The sequence below is a fragment of the Heterodontus francisci genome, chromosome 13, assembly GCF_036365525.1.
Source record: "Heterodontus francisci isolate sHetFra1 chromosome 13, sHetFra1.hap1, whole genome shotgun sequence".
Taxonomy (NCBI): Eukaryota; Metazoa; Chordata; class Chondrichthyes; order Heterodontiformes; family Heterodontidae; genus Heterodontus; species Heterodontus francisci.
This window is the reverse complement of record NC_090383.1, coordinates 85,036,358-85,062,622: the sequence shown is the minus strand read 5'-3', so window position 1 is coordinate 85,062,622 and position 26,265 is coordinate 85,036,358. Positions and strand designations below refer to the sequence as shown.

The 26,265-nt window shown below is 40.0% G+C and overlaps 1 protein-coding gene across 3 annotated transcripts in view; it reads left to right on the top strand.

Annotated features, from left to right (window-relative positions):
- hhat (hedgehog acyltransferase) overlaps positions 1–26,265 on the top strand; it is a 301,307-nt gene that overhangs the window by 26,738 nt on the left and 248,304 nt on the right. For 2 of the 3 annotated variants that reach the window (XM_068045095.1, XM_068045098.1), the window contains exons 3-5: positions 6,461–6,528; positions 8,904–9,017; positions 17,975–18,169. In XM_068045095.1, the coding sequence (XP_067901196.1) occupies positions 6,461–6,528; positions 8,904–9,017; positions 17,975–18,169 (377 nt within the window). Of the gene's footprint in view, positions 1–6,460; positions 6,529–7,963; positions 8,171–8,903; positions 9,018–17,974; positions 18,170–26,265 lie in introns of those variants that run through there. The other variant, XM_068045097.1, reaches the window with a different exon arrangement.

Sequence of the window (26,265 nt, the reverse complement as noted above, 5' to 3'; positions counted from 1 at the left end):
TCCTGGTAAAAGTTAAATTTATATTATATGATATTCTTGCTCACAGCTGTTACATTTTTAAATTTATTTGAATTGGTTCAGATTAGATAATTGTCAAAGTTTTAATATCAGGGTTCAGTATCAGAGCTATCATAACATTTCAAGATATTTGCAAGTCAACATATTAAAAGTATCATGAATGTTGAACTTTTGGAAGTTCTATATTGGCAATATTTACGAGATTTGGAGGAATATTTATTGGCCCGGAACGCACATTAACACAGAAATCCTGAAGTTACGGTCTGTTGCTCACTGCTCCACCACAGTTGTGCCATGGCCCCCCCAGCCACAAGTCAGCAATCATTGAAATCAGTTGATCTGGCATGACTTTCCCCTTTACTGCTCTCACATCACTGTTTGAAACCCCATTAAAAGATTGCACCTTGTTCAGTCAGTTGTAACTGGAGTTTTAACTGCAATCTGAGTAATGACTATTGCTGAACAACAAATTCTTTCATTGGCTTCATGGACATCTTGATGATATCACTGCAGCTCCACGCTGGGAATCCCCCATAAAGACCGCTGCAATCCACCATGTGGCATGAAGAGGTAAAGTTCTTGCCACAGAGTTTGCTAGATCTCTTAGCAAGGCTTTCCCTGAGGCCAGTGATGTGTGCCTTTGGCTCGCCACTGACTGCAAAATCCATGCCAATGTGTCCTTGAGTATAATCTCACTAAAGGTAGGGAAGAGAAGAAACCTCTCTGCCTCCTCCCCAGTGCTTTTAAAGATTATTACTTGTGATAAGTAAATTTTAGTTAAAACTATATTATACTTCTCAAGTTCATGAGATTCAGAAACTTTTTTTTACTGAACTGTTAAATGTGTTCTCAATTTAACTGAAGGTCACATTTTACTGTAATAGAAGGTTTTGTCATCTCTGACAATCTTTTCTAAATGTGCTTACCTAACCAGGTGGCTAAGCACCTGTGTATATTGTAAACTTATTTCAGGACATTTGTTGTTCCATAAAATTGTAAAACCTTAGTTTTAATCACTCCAAAATAAATTAATGGAAACACCTGTATTTTCTAAGAAGAATAAGGCCCTGTACTTTGCTGTCCTGACAACTTCTGTTGATTCCATTACAAGTCATCTACTGATCAGTTGTGTAATTCTAATGCTCTGAGATGATTTATCACTATCTGTCCTGTTTAACTCAAGCCTAGTGATTTGACTGAACATGATTCAGTAGTTTTGGTATATACTATCCTTGCTTCATCCTTAAACAAATTTGAAACAACACCCTTTTTATTCCTTTGCATCTTTTGGAGGAGACGTTAAACCACGGCCCCACTCTATTCTGTAGGGTGGATGTGAACGATCTCATGGCACTATTTCGAAGAACAGGGGAGTTGTCTCTGATGTCTTGACCCAATAGATAACCTGCTTTTAGTGATGTTGGTTGAAGGATATCTGGTCATTATCACATTACTATTTGTGGGACTGTGCTGGGTGCAAATTGGCTGCATTTCCTACCTCACAATACTGGCTACACTTCAAAAACACTTAATTGGCTGTATGCACTTTGGGACATCCCGGGGTTGTGATGAGCATTATAAAAATGCAAGTCTGTACTTTTTATTTTTCTTCACTTTTATTGTAACTCTATTAATATCCTAACTAGTCTTCTTTGGCCTCCTTATCTCGAGAGACAATGGGTAAGCGCCTGGGGGTGGTCAGTGGTTTATGGAGCAGCGCCTGGAGTGGCTATAAAGGCCAATTCTAGAGTGACGGGCTCTTCCACAGATGCTGCAGAAAAATTTGTTTGTCGGGGCTGTTACACAGTTGGCTCTCCCCTTGCACCTCTGTCTTTTTTCCTGCCAACTGCTAAGTCTCTTCGACTCGCCACACTTTAGCCCCGTCTTTATGGCTGCCCGCCAGCTCTGGCGAACGCTGGCAACTGATTCCCATGACTTGTGATCAGTGTCACAGGATTTCATGTCGCGTTTGCAGACGTCTTTAAAGCGGAGACATGGACGGCCGGTGGGTCTGATACCAGTGGCGAGCTCGCTGTACAATGTGTCTTTGGAGATCCTGCCATCTTCCATGCGGCTCACATGGCCAAGCCATCTCAAGCGCCGCTGACTCAGTAGTGTGTATAAGCTGGGGATGTTGGCCACCTCGAGGACTTCTGTGTTGGAGATACGGTCCTGCCACCTGATGCCAAGTATTCTCCGGAGGCAGCGAAGATGGAATGAATTGAGACGTCGCTCTTGGCTTACATACGTTGTCCAGGCCTCGCTGCCATAGAGCAAGGTACTGAGGACACAGGCTTGATACACTCGGACTTTTGTGTTCCGTGTCAGTGCGCCATTTTCCCACACTCTCTTGGCCAGTCTGGACATAGCAGTGGAAGCTTTTCCCATGCGCTTGTTGATTTCTGCATCTAGAGACAGGTTACTGGTGATAGTTGAGCCTAGGTAGGTGAACTCTTGAACCACTTCCAGAGCGTGGTCGCCAATATTGATGGATGGAGCATTTCTGACGTCCTGCCCCATGATGTTCGTTTTCTTGAGGCTGAAGGTTAGGCCAAATTCATATCCTAAAAAATATCCTAACTAACTGGAAAATAAATCATATGGAGCACGAAATGCTGTGCTACAGCATGGTGGAACATGTATTTGTACCCATGATTATCCACGATACATGACTTTTACTGAGTAGAGGCAAGGCACTTCCCCACAACATGGAAAGAAAGTTGGACACTGAGTGTCCTTTTTTAAAAATTGGATTTAAATTCATTTATACCATTGTAATCGTTCCTTTTCCAATATTTTAGCTACAGAAATTAAAGTCATCATTAAAGACATTAACAAAATCATTATTCTGTTATACTATACAGTCATTCCTTTACCATTTTATTAGTTTCAGAAGTTAAAGTTCTATTTGTCATCCATGGCAAATGTTAATCTATTGAACTTCAAAAAATGAAATCCTTAAATTCTTTTCTGAAATAATAAATCTACAAAGCCTTGTAATGCTCTGTGTCTTCAGACTACCTGTTGGCATTGTTAAATGGCTTGTTTGAGTAACAGAAACCAGGTGGTCTCCTTTATCCTGTCAGCCTAGAAGGTCAATGGTATAGAAGTTAAATAATTCACAAAAATGGGAATTTAAAAATAAAAAAAATCGTTCCTAATAATAACACATCATTACAATGCACAGGATTTTTTGTGATAATCTGATTGCATGGTGATTTGCTGTTTTTGAGAGCTGTCAGATTGCTTTGAACTGCGATGCATGTCTAATATTTTCCCCTTGTTCTCCAGCTATGCTATATTTTGCCAACAAAGTACTGGAAATACTCAGCAGGTCTGGAAGCATCTGTGGAGAGAGAAGCAGAGTTAACGTTTTATGTCTGTGACCTTTCATCAGAACTGTTCTGATGAAAACTCAGAAACCTGAAACGTTAACTCTGCTTCTTTCTCTACAGATGCTGCCTGATCTGCTGAATATTTCCAGTACTTTCTGTTTTTACTTTAATTTCCAGCATCTGCAGTGTTTTGCTTTTATATTTTGCCAACTATGCTTTTTATTGTACCTCTGATGACGTGTGTTGATATTTGTTACAAATCACCTGCAGACCTGATAGTCCTGATACACATGCACATGATAATTAAACCTATATTCTCTCCACCCCTCAAAAGGAATTATTTTTTAACAGCACCTGTAGTTACATGTTTAATATGTAAAAAGTTTGGAAGTAAACTTAAAAGGAATTGATTATAAATTTCTGCTGTCATAGCTAGTGATGATTTCTTCTGTAGAAGTGTGATTTTCAGAGGACTAGTGAAGCATTCTCAATAATAGTGAAATTCACAAAAGGCGAAGGACAAAATGTATTTAGCTGCTTGCCAGCAACTCTGTTCTCTGAATACTTTTGTTCCTGAACAGAAAATGAAGGAGCTGAAATCAATGTTTTTGCTAATTTTTGTGGAAATGTAGATGTGAGTTTAAAAAGTAGTGTTGCACGAGATTCACCAGATTTGTTTATCAGTGGTGCATAGAGTTGTAGGGAAATTGATTTAAAGATGCTGATGAATTTAAGGTAGTTTTGGAAAGAAACAAATAAAGAGTTTAGATTAAAATTTTCTGTAGTGTCAAACTTTATATGATAGTCAAAACATTGAACCAGATTCTTTAGTACGAACGACAGCACTGAGCAGGAATAGCTGTTTGTCGAGCAGGCTGCCAGAAAAAGTTTACGATCCACAAAGCAGTACTGTCTATTCTAAAAGTGTTATATAAATGCAAGTTAAAACATTAGGTTAGAATTGCAACTTCTATGAAATTTGTGAGTACAGTATTTGATACATACTAACAGTAAATTTCCCATATTTGTATTGTATATTTTGAAGCATGTAGCAACAAAATTGTGACACATTGATGTGGAAACCGTCAAACTTTTCTTCAGGAGCAGAATAAATTCTTTATTTCACAATTTCTCCTTGAGTGTTGTATTTTTGATAATACATATGCCAGTTTACAAACAGCTTATCTATCTTATGATATATTTACCTACAATATACTTATGAATTTTATAATTCACATTTGGAAGATGCAGAGGTAATCAAACTAACCAGATTGATGCCCTACCCAATGTTTTATGTTAAAGATATAGTGTGCAAGCACATAAAAGCACGCTAAACAGGTACTATTGTAATAACTGTAAACTGAGAGTTAATGCATCATCAATGATAATTTCTACCTATACATTTCAGTGATTAGTACTTCAGTATGGTTATCATCCTGTATTAACTAAGTCTGGATTTTGCGATAGGATTAACGTGAGGCTGTCAGCATTCACTGTTATAATGGAGTAAATTGGACTGTACCTTCTGGTGTCTGCACATGCGCAGTTAAATGTGGAAATTGATGTTGGAGAGAAGCCTGCTGCTGCACAGTGTGCACTCTTAACAGCCCTTGTCGATTGACTTGGCACTGGAATCAGTGCAGTCATGTGAACTTGGGGTAATTGACCACTGGTTCCCCACTAAAGATGCCAGAAAAAGTTAGGGTTGGTGAATTTTTAATGGCATGGTAAAAATTACTGCCGAGCAACCTTCTTGGTCCTGAAAATATAAGTTTACAAATGTGAATGAAAGAAAAACTTGCATTTGGATAGCGCTTTTCACGATCACTGGACATTTGAATGAAGTAATTTTGAAGTGTAGTCACTGTTGTAATGTTGGAAATTGTGGAGAATAATTTTTTCAGATGTTAATTAGTGTTGATTTATAAACAAAATAGTATTTTAATGACCTTCTGTCTTTTGTTTTGTCTCTCTCTCTCTCCCAATCTTAATTTTGCTTTCTGTACATGATTTAAATCCAATTTATATTTCCTGATTTAGACTCTGCAGGCCCGATTTTAACCCATTCAAAACCCACCCACTTGTACGGAGTTAAAATTGGACCTGGTGTATCTCAGTGAGGATTTTTGAATCTGGTTGAAGAGCATCGCTGTTTCTTGCCATGTTCACACAGACCATGTATACCCTGTAGATGGATCAGTTGCCAGATTAGAACAAGTCTTCACTCAAAAGCACGAGCAGACTTTGTGGGCAGCTGTCACAAGGTGAACAGTGAATGCCGTTCATTTACTGCAAACCACAAAAGTCTTTGTTGATTCGACAAAGCTGATCAAAAGTGAACATATCTATTAGTCCTGTTGCTTCAGATTTTGCTTTGGCAGCCCAGTTGATGTTGTGATCACAAATGGTGAAGTTTAATAAAATGTGAAAGTTCCAGTTATGAAAATATACAATCTTAGAATTTACTGCACATTGGGAGGTCAATGTTGGAGCTAGTACTTCAGCTGGAGCTGTCTAATAGCATTTCCTTACCAATTTCTTGCATCTTTGTATTCTATTTCAATTATTTACTAAATTCCTTTTTAACTGATGTTATAGTCTCTGCCTCAAGAGCTATTTGTGGTAAACAGTTCTATGCTCTAACTATTCTGGAGTCTATGTTCTCTTGTTACCAACTTGGCAACCTGCAGAAACAATCTTTCACTACTTATTTGATACTTTTTAAGCCTCTCTTCTGTTGTTTCCTTCTCAAGTGGGGGATAACTTGCATCATCTCTAAGTAGTCCTGCACCTTCCAAGGGCTCTACTTTAAAGGTGACTTATTTGATCTGCTTGTTGTCCAGAGATAGATCAGGCAAAGCATCCTTCATAATCTAATACTTTTTGGATGAGCTGGTGTTCTTAACTATTTTTGTCTGTGCATTTCAGCAATACTGACTCTAATGTAAAGGCAAACTGTGCAGCAGAACACTATATTTAAATCCCAAATTGTTTTTGATTTCAGATTATTTATTAATCAAAATCCCAGTAAAGAAAAAAACTTTGCAATTAAGCTGGAGAACTCTCATGTTGTTATACTGATGCACATTGTTTTTCATTTTTGACAGGTTATGAAGAAGACCTTGACGCTGAATTTGGATTTGAAAAAGGATTCTTTATTTGGGGTTTTAAGAAGGTAATTGGGTCTCCAGTGAATAGCCAAGCCGGTTGAGTTTTGTAAGTGATATGGATCACATAATCTTGGTATTATTTTGAGCAATCTAAGATTTTCATAAACTGTACTCAAAAGTGGGAGATGCGCAAATTCACAATTCAAGATTTGTTCTGAAGTGCAGTAGAAATGATTGGCTTACATTAGGGTTGTGATTCTAAACAGAAATATTGTCCATCATGCCATTTCACTGTTGTAAAGACTGACTTGCAGTGTTAGAACTCTTGTCTGAGTCAGAACGTTCTGGATTTAAGTCCCACTCCAGAGACATGAGCTGAAAATTAAGGCTAGCACTTCAGTGCAGTCCTGAGAATGCTGCAATGTTGCAGATGCTGTAAAGGGGAGTTCTCCCCAGTGTCCTGGCCAACATTTATCCTTCAATCAACACACTCTTTATAAAAAAAAAAGTGATCATTATTTAATTGCTATTTGTGGCACCTCAGCTGCCGCAGCGACGACACTTCAAATGTACCTCATTGGCCGTAGAGCATTTTGCACATCCAGCGGTTGTTTTACTTGCTTTACAGATGCAAGTTTGTTCGTTGTTTTAATTTGTTGGATTTTAGCTTTACTCCAGATTTGAACTTCCTTTCCCTCCCCAACCCTTCCTACCTCAGGGACTTGCTAAATTTGTTCGATTAACATATTAACGTGCAAGGGCACAGAGAGTTGTGATACTGAGTAGAATAGAACTGGCGGCAGAGGTGGAACTCCTGTTGTGAATTTAGAATATTGCAAAATGCTCTTCTGTTTCTATGGGCAATGGGCAAAACTCACACATGCATACAGGAGAAAAGAATGGAAAGAATTTTTTAAAAATCACAATGTCAGCTAGACACTTTGGATGGAGTGAGAGATAAAGCCACAGTTGCACACTAGGAGAGAGGGACATTAAATCACATACACTTGGCAGAACCAGCAGCAACAACGAATGTTTATATAGTGCTTTTAATGTAGGAAATATGTCCCAAGGTGCTACACAGAGATGTAATCAGAAGTTAATGGATGCTGAGCCAAGGAAGGAAATATTGGGAGGGGTGACCCAAAATCTAGTCAAGTAAGTAGTTTTTAAGGAGGAAAGGGAGATGCAGGGGCTGAGGCACTGAGCATGGGGCCTATGAAGCTGAAGGCACAGTTGTCAGTCATGGGGCAAAGGATGGTGGTGTTGGGGTGGCAAGAGTTGAAGGAATTGAGACAAGAGAGAGAAACCCATAGATATACATAAATAAAAGCAAAACACTGCAAATGCGGGAAATCTGAAGTAAAAACAAAAAGTGCTGCAAATACTCAGCTGGTCTGGCAGCATCTGTGGGGAGAGAAGAGGAGTTAACGTTTCAGGTTATGGGCCTGTCATACTCTGAAATTATTGAACTGTGTCACCTTTTACGCAGATTGGGTGACCGCTTTGCGGAACACTTCTGCTCAGTCCGAAAACATGACTTCGAGCTTCCTGTCGCTTGCCATTTCAACACACCCCCCCTGCTCTCATGCCCCCATTTGTGTCCTGGGCTTGCTGCAGTGTTCCAGTGAACATCGACACAAGTTAGAGGAACAGCCTCTCATTTACCGATTAGGCACGCTACAGCCTACCAGACTGAACATTGAGGTAATAATTTCAGAGTGTGACTGGCCCTTTTTTATTTTTATTTTATTTTGGTTCATCATTCATTTTTTACCATGGGCCAGCCCACTTTTTTCATGCTTGTGCTTTTCGCTAGGGCTGTTCATTATTCTGTCATTTAACACCCTCTCTGCACTAATGCTTTGTCTTTTACCACACCATTAGCACACGCTTTGCCTTTGCCCCATGACCTCCTTGTCAGTTAATTTCTCTGACCCTCTGTCCTATCAACACCTTCCCTTTTGTTCTCTTTTCCCCCACCCCTGCCTTATTTGCTTAAAACCTACTATAGATATACATTGCGGCTGAGAGAAGATGAAAAGGTCAGGTGTAGAAAATACAAAGCATATTTTCCTCCAGTGTCTGCATTTTCCTTCACAAAAATTACATCCCTGGGAAGCTTCCCACTCTGATTCTTGACTTGTGTTAATTCAGATTAACTTGTGTAGCATTGGTGCACAATTGACCTCATGCCCCAGCCTATGAAGTGCAAAAACAAAGCGGCCAATGTATTCACTGTTAATTGGCATCCAGTAACTCCTGTTGGAAAGTGTGCATTTGCGCAGGGAAGTTGGTCAAGGGCAGAATCTGGCTTGCCTGTGATATTAATCCGAATTTTCTGTTTGCAATTCTGTTGTAGCAAAGGAACAATTCCATTTGATTGTGTTTTTATGATTTGAGGTATGTTTAGGAACCTAATCCTTGTAACACTTTTCAGGACCCAACAGACTTTGAATGGAGCTTTTGGACAGAGTGGGTAATGAAGTTGTTGTTGTGGACTCTGCTTGGTCATGTAATCATATCACAAGTGACCGGTGCCTTTCTTCCAAAGGTTTGTATTTCAATAAAACTAGAATCAAAGTATCAGAAATTTATTGCACAGCATATTTTGGTGGGGGAGGGTGTTATCTTTCAAAACACAGACCTTTTTTAGCTTTCTAAACATAAGTCTGATTTCTATTATGTAGATATGTATACAACCTTCTATTTCTATTGCTAACTATTTGGTGACTTATAAGTGTCTTTTCCATTTGCATTATTCTCTGGATAAACAGGAAACTAAAGATTTGAAATGTCTAAGCTAGAAGGAAATAGGTTCTGTAATGAGAAACAGAATCATAGAATGGTTACAGCACAGAAGGAGGCCATTCATCCCATCATATCTGTGCCAGCTGTCAAAAAGAGTAACTCGCCTAGTTCCACTACCCCACCTTTTTCCTCGTAGCCCTGAAAGTTTTTCCCCTTCAGATAATTGTCCAATTCTCTTTTGAAAGCCACGATTGAACCTGTCGCCCCTCCACCTTCGTCATTCCATCCCGTATGCTTTATTAACTCCTTTCTCAACCTGCCCTGCCTCCTTCAATGATTTGTGCACATATACCCCAGGTTCCTCTGTTCCTACACCACCTTTAAAATTGCACCTATTATTTTTATTGCCTCTGCTCATTCTTCCAACCAAAATGAATTACTTCACACTTCTCTGCATTTAATTTCATCTGCCACTTGTCTGCCCATTCCACCAGCCTGTCTGTGTCTTGCGGTTTATCACTATCATCCTCACAGTTCACAATCCTTCCAAGTTTTGTTGTCTGCAGATTTTGAAATTGGGCCTGTACACCAAAGTCTAGGCCATTAATATATATCAGGAAAAGCAGAGGTCCTAACACTGACCCCAGGGAATTCCCACCTTCCTCCAGTCCAAGAAACAACTGTTCACCACTAATCTCTGTTTCCTGTCATTCGGCCAATTTCCTGTCTATGCTGCTACCATCCCTTTTATTCCATGGGCACTAACTTTGCTGACAAGCCTGTTAATGTGGCACTTTATCAAATGCTCTTTGGAAGTCCATGGACACCACATCAACTGCATTACCCTCATCAACCTTCTTTGTTACCTCATTCAACAAACTCCAACCAGTTAGTTAAATACAATTTGCCCTTAACAAATCCATAGTGACTTTCCTTAATCCACACTTATCCAAGTGACTATTAATTTTGTCCTGAATTATCATTGGTAGGGATGGGTATATGCATAACTGTATATGAACATATTTGACAACCCTTTTCAAATAATATGTATAGAAGAGCATTTTCATATTGTTAAATTCCAGAAAGCTTCTTGTGGAAGGATAATGCTGGAGCCTAACTTTTACTCTGTACAATAAATGTGAAACTGAGTAAAGGATTATAAACATGTAGCTCCTCATTCAGACGCTCCACCAGTCTCAGGAAGAGTCTCCTTATAAGCTCTCAAGTAAGACCCCAGTTAACTCCACCTGCATATAATTAAACAATTGATATACAATTAAGATTCCCTTCTTTCTTTTACAATGAACTTAGATTAATAGGCTCAAACAACATTTCAAAATAAATTCCATATGAAGCACAAAGTATTAAATGGCAAGATGCCCCTCCTCTAGCACCCCTAACAATTTCTTTACTAGCATTTCTTTTTGTGAAACAATCGAATAGCTGATGACTTGCATCTACCCATTTAAGTTGAGATTTCTTTCCCTCCAGCATTTGTTTCAGTCCAGCAAGGTCAATACGTAGTCTTTTCTCACTCATACCTTTCATAGAGTGTACATTATCCCACATAGAATGATTATCCAATAACATTCAATGGATAATCTATCTTCCGTATGTCCCTTGTTCAGAATTTCAACGAAAATATTTGACAAATAGAACCCCATATCCACTGCCTCCACAAGATCCAATGGGCTGAATTTTATTTTCCCACTGCCATGAGTGGCGGCGGGTGAGTAAAATGGCAGCACGCATGTGCGGGCTATGCACTGCCATGCCACCATGATCGACCACACGCGGCTCAAGATAATACGCCAGTCAGGATGCCTCCCTCTCCACAATCACGTGGTGGGGGAGGGCTCTGCGACGCCGGCAGCGCATCAGCTGTCTGTGTGCAAGCGCTGGCGCCATTTTTAATGGGCAGCTAAACCTGCTGCTAAATTTAAATATTTAAAACTGTACCCCCCCAGTACACCGCAATAAAAAAATTGCCCCTCCCTTCCCGTAATAACACTTACAGATAATAGTTGGCCTCTTCACCCCCCCCCCCCCCCCCCCCACCAAAAGACTTACATGCAAGACCTGACCTTTCACCCTCCCCAAAATGTTCAAAGGGCAGAGGTCATCCCTTTGCCCCCTCCCCTACAATATTAATGCGCATTTGACCCCGTACCCCACCCCCCGCATTACACTGAAAATCCGAACCACCCCTTTTCCCCACCTCGGTGGCACCAACTTTCCCTGTGCGGGATAGTGAAGGCGCGTGAGTGTCGATCGCTGCTCAGAAGAACCCGGGCAGCAGGTCAGATAGCTGATAATTTTATTTAAATGTATTCATTTTATTAATTTAGAGAGTCAAACTCAGATCCCGTACCCGGGGTCGGGGTGGGAGTGGGGCGGTGCGCCACAAAGCCTCGCCACCGCCAGAAAGATCAGGCCTGGCAGTCCTGATATTGAGTGCCATGGTGGACTACTGCCGGTACAATCCTGGCCACCTTCCCCTCCCCCCCCCCACCTCCCCCCCAACACCCCCGCCGCCCCTCCCACCGAGCCCAGTGTTTCTGCAGCTAAAGTGCTTTTAACGACATGTTTTATTTTCCTAGTTTGCTAAGCTAAAGGACAACATTTGCCATTTTCGCCTATCAGAAATATTTATGAAACCAGCTGCACTTGAATACCCATCAGGAATATTAGCATGTGAAGCATCACTAAAATCACTAGCTTCATGTCTTTGGGTAACTTAAGGATGGGAACTTCAGTACACATTTCTCCAAATTAAATTTTTTATTTACCCTTAAAATATTCTCAACTTTTGGGTGTTTCATCATCGTGCTCAGCCTCCAGCACATCAAACCTAGTATAAGGTCCAGTATGAGTGCACAAACAATTTAATTGACCAATCAAGTTTCGCAATTTCTCAGTCTTTGCTTTAGATATATCATCATCTTTCAGCGATGACCTAGTACAATTAACTGGAATGGGACTAACACTCTCTATACAAGATTGTTAATTTAAAGTTATTCCAGACTTAGTCTGCTTAATATCTAAACCAATATATTTAAAGGCCGCACAAGCCTGACTTCAAATCTTAACTTCTGCCCTAATCTTAACATATTTCTCAAAATCCGCAATACCACTCCCTTAAGAAATCATCAATGTACATCATGAAAATGCCTGAAAGTTTCCCTTTTGATATCAATAAGACATTGCAGGATCTGTTTTTAGTTGAACACAATCAATTTTCAACAAAACAGATCTCACACAGAAATACCACACCCTGGAAGCATCATTAAGGCCATAGACAAATTTGTTCAGTTTCCATAGTTTTCCTTCTGCCTCTGCTGCCTTTTTCAGTGGCTTCAGAAACACTTCTCTCTGAAAAGTATCGCCCCGCAGAAATGCGGCTTTTATGTCAATGGATCTGCTCTCCCATGAATATGTGTCCAAAAGAGCTAAAAAGATTCTCATGATTACTTCTCCAGCTTTTCCACTCTAACGTCGGTATCACCCAGTTGCCCTTGCAACTAGCCTCGCTTTAGCCATGAGAGTCCCATCGGGAAGGACGTTTTCAGTACAAATCCATCTATGTGACGAGGCTGGCTGTCCCCCTATCTGTTAACTCAGAACAAACGCCAAACTCTCTCACAACTCCCTAATTCCTTATGTTTTTCTTCTGTTATTAGTTTATCAAGTTTATTGACAGCCACTAAAATTTCACGGTTATGAGGACATCTGCTTCTAGTTGGATTCCGAGATAGCTCTCTAGCCTTTGCTTCATTGAGGAATCTGTTCAAACTATGGTCAATATTAGCACTGTGATGTCTTTCAGGACTACTGCTATGAGGTCTCCCTCGCGCACTATCAGAGGCTCTTTCTCCGGTACATGATAGTTTCCTGATGCAAGAGTCATTTCCAGACCCGCTATTAGAACTTACACTGTGCTTCCTTACCCTCCACTCTTTCACCCCATTCTGCCAGTCCTTGGACCTTGCTTCTTGGCCATCATCTTGAACATTCAAATCAATATTTAAGCTTGCCAGTAGATTTTCCTGCACATCCCACAATTGTTGCATCCCTTCATTTATTAGACCCCTCTGGAATATATATTACCCAAGTACCTACTGTTACGACTGACCGCTCAAGTGAAAGCCCCCAATCAAAATATACAATTCTGACTGTGGTGGGAGAAACGCACTGTTGATTCCGTTCCGTCCCTCCACAGATTGCCTAACGTTTTTAAACTTTCCAAATTGTGCCATCTATTAACCCCCGAATGAGGCTAACCAAACCAGGTGTCTTTAGATCAACAAATTAACTGTTTAATTAGAAAAACTAAATTCTTAAACACTACTAAGATGTAAACAACATCTAAAATAGAAAAATATAAAATTAGTGCATATGTACGCTCCTGCCGAAGTGAAATCTTCCAATGTGGAACAGTCCAAGGTTGCTTGAAGTCCTCACAGCCGTCCAATGGGGAGAAAAAGGTTCTTCAACAGTAGAACTAGTTCAGCAGTTGAATTGATGCTCTTTTCCAGTGATGAATTTCAGCAATTACAGTTCAGTAGTTAAAGGAATTGGTAATTTTCTTTTAAGAAATTAATCTGGCTTGACATCAGAATTCTGAGAGTATAAAAAATAGGGTTTAAATAAACTGAGAGTGCGCTCCCATTTCCTTCAGTATATGCTGGTCCAGCTATCTGTGTCTGTATCAAAAGCTAGTTTCAAACATCAGTCGGCAACAATGTGTTTCATGTCCTTGATCCCGAGTGGCTGTATCCTATGGCAACGATAATGCATATTTGAAGCTGACTGTATTCATCGGCAATGAGAATGCATCCTTTGACTCAGTCCCTGGAGTTTGCTGCTTTAAAGCAGTACTGATCCTGTTACAGCCTTAAAGGCACACTGCATACTTCCCAGGAAAAAAAACTACAGGATCATAACACTACTGGTAGTTCTTTGGATGCAGTAGCTCTTTGGGCATCATGATTGCTCACATTACTATCCAACCATTGATTTACCTCATTCTGTTCCTCAGGACCTTCATCACAAAACACATGATCGTTTTAGGTGCAAGGTGCCTTGTTTCCCTCTATCAGCTGTTTTGATTCTGCAATTTTGTAATCAACCCTGATTAATAGTGAGGAATGAACCTTAACAGTTTGATTTCTATGCTTGATAACTATGTCTTACCATCGTGACCTGTTACCTTAGCAGGGCCCTTCCATTCCCTATGACCCTGTCTTTTATAATACACCAAATCTCCTGAATTAAAGTCCACCTCAGATTGCCTTATATGATGCCTCAGAGCTCTCTGAATTTTCCCAGAGACCTCAGCCTTGATGAAATCCCATCTCCCTGCATGTAAAGCATTCAAATGTGCAGGAAAAAAATTGAACTAATTGTAGTGCCATCTAGAGCAGGAGGACTGTCGCACAGTACAGAAGGCAATTTGGGATTCACCCATAGACCAATTGATAGGTACTATATACCCCAACCATCTGAAGCAAATTTTTTGAATGAACTGCCCATGCCAGGGCGGTTGTCAACTTGCAGTTTGGTTGGTCAGCTAAGATTTTATGCAGCATTTCATCAACCACTGCATTATTCCTTTCACAGTCTGTTGCTGAAAGGACCATCAGCTGCAGTATTCATAACCATGATGTTCATGTTTTCACACGTCTGTGAACTTGTCATTGGCAAATTCCCCTTCATTATCAGTCAGAAACTTAGCTGGTGCCCCAATTCCAGTCCCTATCCATTTCTCCATAATTTTATCCATAATCACCCTTTTTATTTATTATTGTAGAAAGACTAAATCTAGTTGCGAGGTGTATAAAAGTGTAGAATGAAAATATTCTTGTCTTTGTCCCACACCTTTAAATCCATAGCAACTACCTTGTTAGTCATGTGCCAATGGTAGCCTTACAATAGGACGTGATGGCGTCCTCCGATACTTTTTACAGATTCCACTAATCTTTTTTATTATCCCTGTCTACTCTTCAATCACACCTGCATCCTTTAGCAGGGTTTTTAATCTTTGACAAGAAAGGTGAGCAAATTGTCTGTGTAACTTTAAGACAGTTTGCTTCTTTTCTCTCTGATTCTTATCACCTGATGCCATTAATACTACTTTAATACTGACTAGAAACATCAGGTTTTGTTAAGGCTATACAATAATGCCCTGACTGGGTAAACTGCAAATTCACTGACTTTCCAAAAACAATTGCCTTATGTCTATATCAAGTTTCATTTGTGCCTTTTTCATTGAAGGTTCACTCAACAGTTTGGGTATTTCACTAGGGACCAAAACAGTACTAATATAAGTGGCTTACTCCAGCTATTTTACAAGGAATTACTACTCTCTTCAATGACTTCAATGTGTTGTCATCACCAAACCTAAAGCTGGTCATACTTTTAAATTCCTTAAACTTGTGTCGATCCTCACTACTGAGTGGTTGGAATGTTATCTGGATTCAGTTTGTTCCACAGACTGTCGATGTGCAAGCACTATTTAATACAGCACAGTTGAATGAATCCACAACTAATTCATCACAGGATTAAAACTCCTTGCGACTAGTACAATTTGTTCAGATTCATCAGTATCTTTCTGTTCTCCCTCAGAATTCTCTGTCGTGTGTTATTTCGAGGACTCTGCCCCTCCACTTTGGGCAGTTCATTGTATAATGGTACTTTGAGTTACAACTGAAGCACCTATGAACTGTTGCTTGGGCATTCCTGGGATTCATTCGCCTATGATTGCTGTTTCAATTCCACTGTAATAGTCAGACCTGCTACAGGTGCTTTCATCTTCATTCCTCCTGTCTTTAACTCTTCCATTGTATTTATGCCTGCATCCAGTATCTGGACCATTTTGAAATCCAGTAAACATTGAGTCCTCCATTCTTGGTGTCCATGTTTGTTCTACCAGGGCTGCAGGAAATGATTCCCTAGGAATTTCTTTAAGGCAGCAGACATATGTTCCAACAGGGAGTCTTTTCCAAGAACCAAACCCCAATTAGAATCAAGAGCCTGTCCATATGTGGCACCCTAGTATAATCTAGCAATGTAATTGTTAGCAGTGAACCAGGGTTCTCCAAATTGAATTTCCTCAATCTTGTATACAGTCTGTTAAAGTTCATTCTATATTGCTCCATTGAATAACCATCTATTTTCTGAAATCTATCGAGGGCTTACCATGCCTCATACACATTCAATAGGTTATCTTTCTTGTAGATTTCATCCAAGAATTCTAACAGAAGACCTAACCCTTCATCAGTATCCAACTGACAAGCATTCAGTTCACAAAGCACTTTACTTCTGGTTTTACTTTTGGTAGAAAGCGACAATGCCAAGGCATAACCTTGTTTCCTCTTTGGTAGGACATAACCCACGTCCATATATTCACGTCATTCTTCCATTGATCCTAGTTTAGGCTCAGAGAACATCAGAGGGTAATGAAACCTTGACAATTTACACTTGCTCTCTGCCATATTTTCCACAATAGCCAGTGAGATTTTAGTTTTCTATGTAAAAAAAAAAAAAATTCCTAGTTTCTAGCCTTCAGCTTTAGGCAACCATCCTCTGCTACCATGATAAATTCTAGAAAGCTTGCTGTGGAAGGATAATGCTGGGGCCAATATTTATTCAGTTATACATTTATTGTGCAGAGTAAAAGGATTACAAACATGTAGCTCTTCGCTCACACCCTCCACTAGTCTCAGTAAGAGTCTCCTTATAAGTGTTCAAGTAAGACCCCAGTTAACACCCTCCATCTGCATATAATTAAACAATTGATACACAATTAACACCAACACATGGCTGTGCTATGCTTTTGAAATAAATTATGTTGTAATCACCTGGTATGTAATACCGGGGAAGAGATAATTAGAGTGGGAGGAGGCACGTGTGGAGCAGAAATGCCAGCAAGACCTTTTGGCCAAATAGCTTGTTACTGTACTATAGATTATATTTAATTCAATGTAAAGCTAAAGGGAACTGAAGAATAGGTCTATTTCTATGTTGCTCAAACATGTCCCTTAACTGGTCGATGAAAGTCTGGCATTGTTAATATCCATGGTGTAGACTGTCCTACTCATGAGGGAATTGCATTGTGTAGATTTAGTCCAGAAAAGAGAGAATGAGGGAGGAAGTTGCATCTTAATTGAATAATAATCCCAACACTTATGAATTCTAAAATGGATCTCATTGCATTGAATAATCACAGTGAAATACTTGTAATAATTGAGTGGAGTAAAACCTACGTGTACTTTTTTGTGTTCTCATCTGTTCATTATCCTAAAATTCTAAATAACATTCTTGTATAATTCAGAAGTAAAATACTGTGGATGCTGGAAACAGAGAATGTTGGAAATGAGACAATTTCAGGTCGATTGACCTTTCATTATAGAACAATTCTGACGAAAGGAAATCGACTTGAATCATTAAGTCTGTTTGTCTCTTCGTAGATGCTGCCTGGCCTTCTGAGTACTTCCAACATTTTCTGTTTTTATTTCTTATGTAACTTATCCTGTTTTACATCATAAGCTGACAGCTAGCTGATGCTCTTTTAAATTTTCTGTTCATGCTGTGATGTTCAAATAAATCTGAGCATTACAGTATTTCTAGTTTTCTTTCAGCAGTGTTAAAATGAAACGTGTTTATACCAAGGAACGGAGCAGAAGCACTGTAATGTAGAAAGCTTGCACTTAATGTTTTGTTCCAGTTTCACATGGTAACATGAGGATTCTTTTTCTTTAGTTTAGGATGTGGTTGCTGATGATATATGGGATGTGGGCCTGCTTCCTTACAGTAGGCTACAAAGGCCTGGTGGTAATATTGTTGCATTTGTTCATCTCCTACACTGTGGCCCAGCTGCAAGTGCCTGTACTGTCTTGGCTGTGCTCAGTACTACTACTGTATAGCTTACAAATGGATTCTCTTGGAAAAATTCAGGTAAGAATGTAATATACGGGGTACAGAAGAACTTCAGCCTTTTTTTAATTAACATTTCAGAAATGTGCTGTAAATTAGAAATCAAGGATAATACTGGAGAATAATACTTCAATGATTAAATAATACATCGGCCATTTTTCTGCTAAGTTATATAATTTGCATGTGTACATATAATGTGCTTGCTATACTTTATTGATGTGAATGACAGGTATGTGTAAAAAGTCTATTAACTGCAAATCACAGAAAACAGCCGAATGAAGTGGAAGAGGTGATTAACAGGTTCAATATCTAGGTAACTGAATATACTTAGTGGCTGGGATTTTATCCAGGCGATGGGGGTCTCAACGTCCGGTAAAAGCGATGCGGAGAACCCCACGATGCCTCTTCTATGGGAGGGATGCCAGATCAAGTGTCAATTGAGCACTAAACTGGACAGTGGCGGGCCTTCCACGGGATCAAGGACCCCCGTGAAGGAAGTCCCGTCCTCTGAGAGCTGCCGGCCAATCAGAGGCTGGCAGCTCCTTAACTGAGCAGCGCCACCGTAGAGGTGGTGGTCTCATGGGATTGGGGTCACGGGCGCGGGGAGTTGGTAGCAAGAGCAAGGGGTGGCTCTCAGCCAGCACCTCCCACTTCCTGAAGCTGGGACCCTCGTTCTGGCACTAAGTGCCTTTTAACAAAGGCACCCCACCCCCACCACACCGGAGCTGGCAAGCAGCCCACCTGGTTTTTCCTGCCGTGCTTCCTGTGCGGTGACGGCAACACCTGCCACTGGGCTAATTGTGGTGGCAGGATGAGGCCCTTAATTAGGCGGTAATTACCCAGTTAAGGGCCTCAATTGGCAGTGGAGCTGAGTATGGAAGGATCATTGACTTTTTTCTGAAAATATTACCCACTTTGACAATCTGTTGGATAAATGGTGCAGTGGTTTCTCTTGATTAGAAAGCTTGTTAGCTAGTTGTCATTCAGCTGGGTACACTGTTCTTTTGTACTTTATCTTACTGTTTCTAGCTAGTAGATTTTAATGGACCTGATTTTGTGTGGTAATGACAGTGAAACTGTCAGCATTCGCCGTCATTGCTCCACTGAAACTGACAGCAAATTCGGGAGTCTGCACGTGTGCCAAATAACACGGAAATTCAGAAGTTGCTGTCAGTGATTATATGCTCCAACAGAAGTTGTGCTGTTTAAGTCCCCGGAGATTGCAACCCCTAAGTAATCAGTGAGTTAACAAAAACTTCCACTTTCATGCGGTTAGTCTTGCTGTAAAAACCTTTGAAAATGTAATGTTGCACCTTGTTGAATGAGGTGTAACTCAGTTTTTAACGGTGTATTAATTATTGGTAAACACCCTCACTGGCCCTGAATAATTTTATGTATGTCAAATTTTTCTATTCTATATAAAAATTCACATTTTTAAAATATTTTTGTAAAGTCTGTTTATATTTTAGTTTCTGTCTTAATTCAATCAATTTATTTTGCTGTCTGAAAACTTTAATTTAAAATGAAGGGATTCATTGCTTTTAACTGTCTGCGAGAATAATTCAATATGATTGGCTGCTTACTCTGCTTGCTGACATCACTGCTGCAGGATGCCTGGAGATCCCCTTGACTTGGTGCCAGTTTTAACTGTTGTTGGGAAAGGGGAAGTCTGTGCCACAGAAATCACAGAATCCTTGTGAGCAGCTGTCTTTGTGGTCAACAACAAGTTCCATTGTGTTGCCACTGACCACAAATTCTAGTCTATTATATCATTTACATTTTACATGTGCTATGATGGAATATGAAAGCTAAATGCATATCTTCAGCTGCATATAAGTAGTAATTTTACAATATGTTTGTAAATGGAACTATTTTGAAGAATCCAGAGAGACTACTTTATAAAATGTTTGGGTTACACTGCTAGTCACCATCAACTTCAGACCTCACATAATATAAATGTTTTCTGAGCTTAGATTTTTGCATTGTTAATTATTGAACCATATAATTGTTATGTGCTATATTGGATGTATCAAATTATTTATAATGGTTTCTAAATCTCCTTTATTTAAATAGTGAGGAAAAGCTAATTTTACACATTTGCTTAAATGTGGAGCGACATGAATATCCTGCTTATATACATATGTTCTACTTTTACTTGCAATTAGAAGGTATGGGAATTCTAGTAAATTAGCTTCTTCCCCCTCCTGTAATTTCTGTTACTGCATTTTATGTATGTCCTGAATTTTGGAATTTATCCATTTCTTTGTTGTATGTAAGAATATTTATCTTAATAGAAGAATAATCAATTTTAAAATTTCTAAACTTCCATTTGAAGTTTGCATCATGAGGCAACAGTTGGTATCTGGGTTTACTGCAAGATACCTCTTGTGGTCTCAAAAGTGTTGTGGCTAGTTCTTATAGTTTTATGGAAAATTAACATACAGAACATCTCTGCTGAATAAGATGTGTTTAAAATCCAATGTGGGAAAGACATATTTTCATAACTTTAAAAGAAAACTAAAAGGAAAACCTTAAGTTGTCAGAACTAATTTTTTCACTGTTGCAAACTATCTCTTGTAGTAATTTATGAATCCATCTTATAGCTCAGGAATGGATACCCAAGAGGTTGGTTTCTCTTTAAACCATTGCAGAACTTTATGAGACTCATTGTGGGTGTTGATCACAAATCTTTACACGGTGAAGCAGCTAGCAAATTACTTTCATTTCTCATTCATTGCTTGTCACATATAGTAAGGTGAAGTTTGGCCCATGCAATGGGGAAATGACGGATGTCAGATTCGTGGTCTGATATGCCACATTTATTGTGAGTTGAGTTGGGCATTTAATAACCTACAAGTGAGTTTCTTGCTCATTTTGTTATCTATAATGAAGTTCATTCATACTATATGTAGGAGGTTGCACTGCATCTCTTGTGGTATAGTGATCTATTTATTGATCAGAGTTATGTTTAAAAGGTGTTGCATAACCTTCAACAGGCTGATTGATTAGGTTAAATTCTGCTTTTCTAAGAGCTGTATAATTGAAGCAAGGAACATATGCAGCAGCTTGACATTGATCAAAAATAAAGAGGGGGATTGGCAGATGGCCTTGAAATGTGTTTTTTTTTTAAACTGGAGGGAAGCTGCCGACTGAATACATGGAGTCACCTCCTTGCAAAGGGCTCCATCCAGCATAATACAATTTTCAGTGGGTCCTCCCACACCCTATTCGAGATACCATATCAAACACTGCACACATCCAAAGCGAAATGGCACGCTACTCTCGCCATTGGATGTGGGACAGCAAACAGCAGCTTAGCTTTCCAAGGTCCTCCTCTGCTGGTAGGCAGTTTCTCAGTGGGGTCTATAGTCATGAATGCAGAGATCTCCAAAAGCCATACAATGTTTATTCCTTTTTAAATGGAGCCACTGTGGACTGCTGCTTACTGCTGCTTTTCTGTGGTCAGATACCACATGAACATTAATTGAGGGAACTTCATTGTTGGTCCCCACTCAGCCTTCTGTGCTCCAGGGAAAACAGCCCTAGCCTATCCAGTCTCTCTTCATAGCTGAAATGCTCCAGCCCAGGCAAATCCCGGTGAATCTCCTCTGCACCCTCTCCAGTAAAATCACATCCTTCCTATAGTGTGGTGACCTGAACTGTACACAGTATTCCAGCTGGGATCTAACTAGCGTTTTATACATCTCCATCAAAACCTCCCTGCTCTTATATTCTATGCCTCAGCTAATAAAGGCAAGTATCCCATATGCCTTCTTAACAGCCTTATCTACCTGTGCTGCTGCCTTCAGTGATCTATGGACAAATACACCAAGATCCCTCTGACCCTCTGTACTTCCTAGGGTCCTACCATCCATTGTATATTCCCTTGCCTTGTTAGTCCTCTCAAAAGACTTGCAGGTTGATAGGTAAATTGGCCATTATAAATTGCCCCTAGTATAGGTAGGTGGTAGGGGAATATAGGGACAGGTGAGGATGTGGTAGGAATATGGGATTAGTGTAGGATTAGTATAAATGGGTGGTTAATAGCCGGCACAGACTTGGTGGGCCGAAGGGCCTGTTTCAGTGCTGTATGTCTAAATCTAAAATCTAAATACATCATCTCACACTTCTCAGGATTAAATTCTATTTGCCACTGCTCTTCCCATTTTACCAGCCCATCTATATCATCCTGTAATCTAAGGCTTTCCTCCTCACTATTTACGACACCACCAATTTTCGTGTCATCTTTGAACTTACTGATCATACCTCCTATATTCACGTCTAAATCATTAACGTACACTACAAACAGCAAGGGTCCCAGCACCGATACCTGTGGTACACCACTGGTCACAGGCTTTCACTCGCAAAAGCAACCCTCGACCATCACACTCTGGCCCCTGCCACTAAGCCAATTTTGGATCCAATTTGCCAAACTGCCCTAGATCCCATGGGCTCTCACCTTCTTGACCAATCTCCCATGCGGGACCTTATCAAAAGCCTTACTGAAGTCCATGTAGACTGCATCAACTGCTTTACCCTCATCTACACACCTAGTCACCTCCTCGAAAAATTCAATCAGATATGTTAGACATGATCTCCCCCTGACAAAGCCATGCTGACTATCCTTGATTAATCCCTGCCTCTCCAAGTGGAGATTAATCCTGTCCCTCAGAATTTTTTCCAATTGTTTCCCTACCACTGATGTTAGACTCACTGTAATTACCTGGTTTATCCCGACTATCCTTCTTGAATAATGGCACCACATTCGCAGTCCTCTGGCACCTCTCCTGTGGCCAGAGAGGATTTACAAATTTGTGTCAGAGCCCCTGCTATCTCCTCCCTTGTCTCACATAGCAGCCTGGGATACATCTCAACTGGGCCTGGGGATTTATCCACTTTTAAGCCCGCTAAAACCGCTAATACCTCCTCCCTTTCAATGCTAATTTGTTCAAGTATATCACAATCCCCCTCCCTGATCTCTACATATACATCGTCCTTCTCCATAGTGAACACAGATGAAAAGTAATCATTTAAAACTCACCTATGTCCTCCGTCTCCACACACACATTGCCACTTTGGTCCCTATAATGTGTCCTACTCTTGCCCTGGTTATTCTCTTGCTCTTAATATACTTATAAAATGCCTTGGGATTTTCCTTTATCTTGCCCACCAGTGTTTTTTCATGCCCCATCTTTGTTCTCCTAATGACTTTTTTAGTACCCCCCCCCCCCCCCCCACACACACTTTCTATACTCCTCTAGTGCCTCTGCTGTTTTCAGCGCTCTGAATCTGCCATAAGCCTCCTTTTTTCCCCCCCCTTATCCAATCCTCTTTATCCCTTGACGTCCAGGGTTCCCTGGATTTGTTGGTCCTACCCTTCACCTTTACGGGAACATATTGGCCCTGATCTCTCACTATTTCCTTTTTGAATGGCTCCCTCTGTTGTAGACTTTCCTACTAGTAGGTTTTCCCAGTCCACTTTGGCAAGATCCTGTTTTATCATATCAGTTTGAAACCTGTGCTTTTCCTCCTGCTGCTCACACTTAGCCTGATAAACTAACAGCCAGACTGCTTTAATTTGTCTGTCTTTACATGTGGACCACTGCATCTACTGTTCTGCCTCACCGACAAGGTCGTCTGAAATCTGTACAACTCGGACCCACACTATAAATTTCACTACCACCAAACAAGGCAAGTTAGAAAGCAATGCTTTCTAATAACTTAAACACTCCTCTTTATCGTAGCTTCTTCTAGCTTCTTTTAACTTGGACCAATTTAATACAACTTCACTCTGACGTTTCACACACATTCACATTTACCATTCAACAATTTCTGAACACCAACATAGACTGACACACACACAAGTTTTTCTTCTTTTGTCCTTTCAACAGCATTTTAGACTACTGTGGTACTTCCAATGTAATTTCTACCAATTATTTCCTGAAACTTGTTTCTGCCTCTGGACTGGCTGTTAATTTGTTTCTGCTTTTGGCAATGTTTGTGGACTCGCCGAGAGAGTCCCAGAATTATGATTCTGATCATAATTGCCTTATCCTTCCGACCTTTCTTTTGTCCCTTCCACCATGCTCTTTGTATTTCTGGCGGGGGCAGTGGTGGGGGGAGGCGGTCATTAGTTTACCACCCATCTTTTTTCATTTTACTGGTCAAATTTTCACTTTCATCTGCTATGAACCTGGTATGGCTGTCTGCCCGGTTCTCTCAACTCACGACTTACTACCCTGGCTCGCGCTTTGGTCGCTTGGCACTCGAGTCTCCAGGCGTTGGTTCTTTGATACCCACTTAAAGTACCAGTCCCGCGACTGTGAGGTAGACCTTTCCTAACTATGGGTGGTAAAATAAAAGGTGCTCACCCCTTGATTGATCTCCTCACTGTTGTGGTCCCAATGTGGTGTATCCTGCCGACTACGCCAAAGGGTGAGGGCTTGCCCCGGTACCCAAAAACGTCTCGACAGTCGGATGTCTTGTATAAAGGAGTAATCTTTATTTCCGAACATGCAAGGAGAAGTCCTACTCTCACGAATGATTGTAGGGGTTCTGTTAGTACGTTGTTCCAGTAGTCGTTCTATACAGTTTTACAGGAGGTTTCCGTGATAAACTGTTTCCTAATACATCCCATCTATTGTCTTCCCTGATCTCATCCTGCCTTGGTTATATTATTCACCTCGTTAACCTCTTGATTACCCTATTCATGGGATTCTTAGGAATTCATATAATTCGGGTATCTCGCAGGCAAGCCTTCTCAAATAACAGGGACCTAAGTTACGTCAAATATCCCATGATCCCCATACGCCAGCCTCCCCTTACAATAGCACGAAACACAGCAAGACGGAAATGCAAAAAAGAAACCTGTGACAAACATGACATGCACCTCAAGAGTCCTGCAGTGGCATGTATAATGGGCAAGCAGTGTATTGTATGCGGTCTCTCTTGCCCACTGTCAGCAGTTAGTCTTAGCAAGGGACTGTATTTGCATAATAAATTCATTGGTCTCGTTTTCACATTAAAAATTGATAGTCAGGAAATTGGGCAAGTGCAGCCCCACCTCCTGCTCCTGACTGTAAGGCTTTGAGCTGCTGACAGAGCCTTGGAAATGTGAGTAATTGAGTCTGAGTTTGAAATACTAATTGTCTTTAAGCTATCTTCACTTTCTATGTTGCAAGTTCAAATTCCATTGTCAATTGATGCTTGAGGTTAAGTGAAGCCATTGAATAAGTTTTGCTAATACTTGTTTAGACCACTAGGTGGAGTTAGATTTCTTTTGAGTGTGAGTCTGGGGCAATGGACTGCTGGACCTCAAGTAAAAACGAAGCGTTATTCTTGTTGGTTAAATATGGAGCACATCACAAAACTGATCAAGACATATGGTAACAATGGGGAATGGCAATAAACCTGTGACTATGAAAAAGACCTATTACCTGGATTAATTGAATAACTTTTTGGAAATCTTTGAATTTATTTTTCTGGGTAATGTTGACTTGTCATGTAGCAGTATTTCACTTTGCAGGATTTACCAATGTGTATGTTTTCTGAACTTTCACTGAATCCAACCCAGCTTGAGTGGAGCAATTAAAAATTTAATTTGAAATGTGTGAACTATTTATATTCATATTGGTTGACTGGTATCATAATTTGATTTCAATGCCTACTTTCATGTGACTGTTATTAACTTAGCACCTGGAACCTTTCAAGTCAACAGGAGAAGGCAAGTCTTTGCTTTATTTTGGATGTGTAATAACATGTAGTTCCTATTTAATCTATAGTGACAGTACATTAGTACCAGTTTTACTGCAACATTCACCTTTTAGATCCCACAATACTATGATCTTGTTGATCATGCTGCCTCATATATATGTATATGTATATAAAATTTTACAAACCATTACAATTTATCATTAATTATTTTGGTATATGTTGACTTCATTTTTTCTGGTTTACATACATTTCATCAGTTTCTGTCATTCTGCGTTCTGATTGGTTTCTTGCTGCATTGTATTTGTATAATGCCATTGGTGAGATAGCCAATCACGTTCTACTTTAAAAAAGTGAGGTAAAGCTGCCTTGACAGTTTGACACATTAAATCTGGAGATAGTTAGAA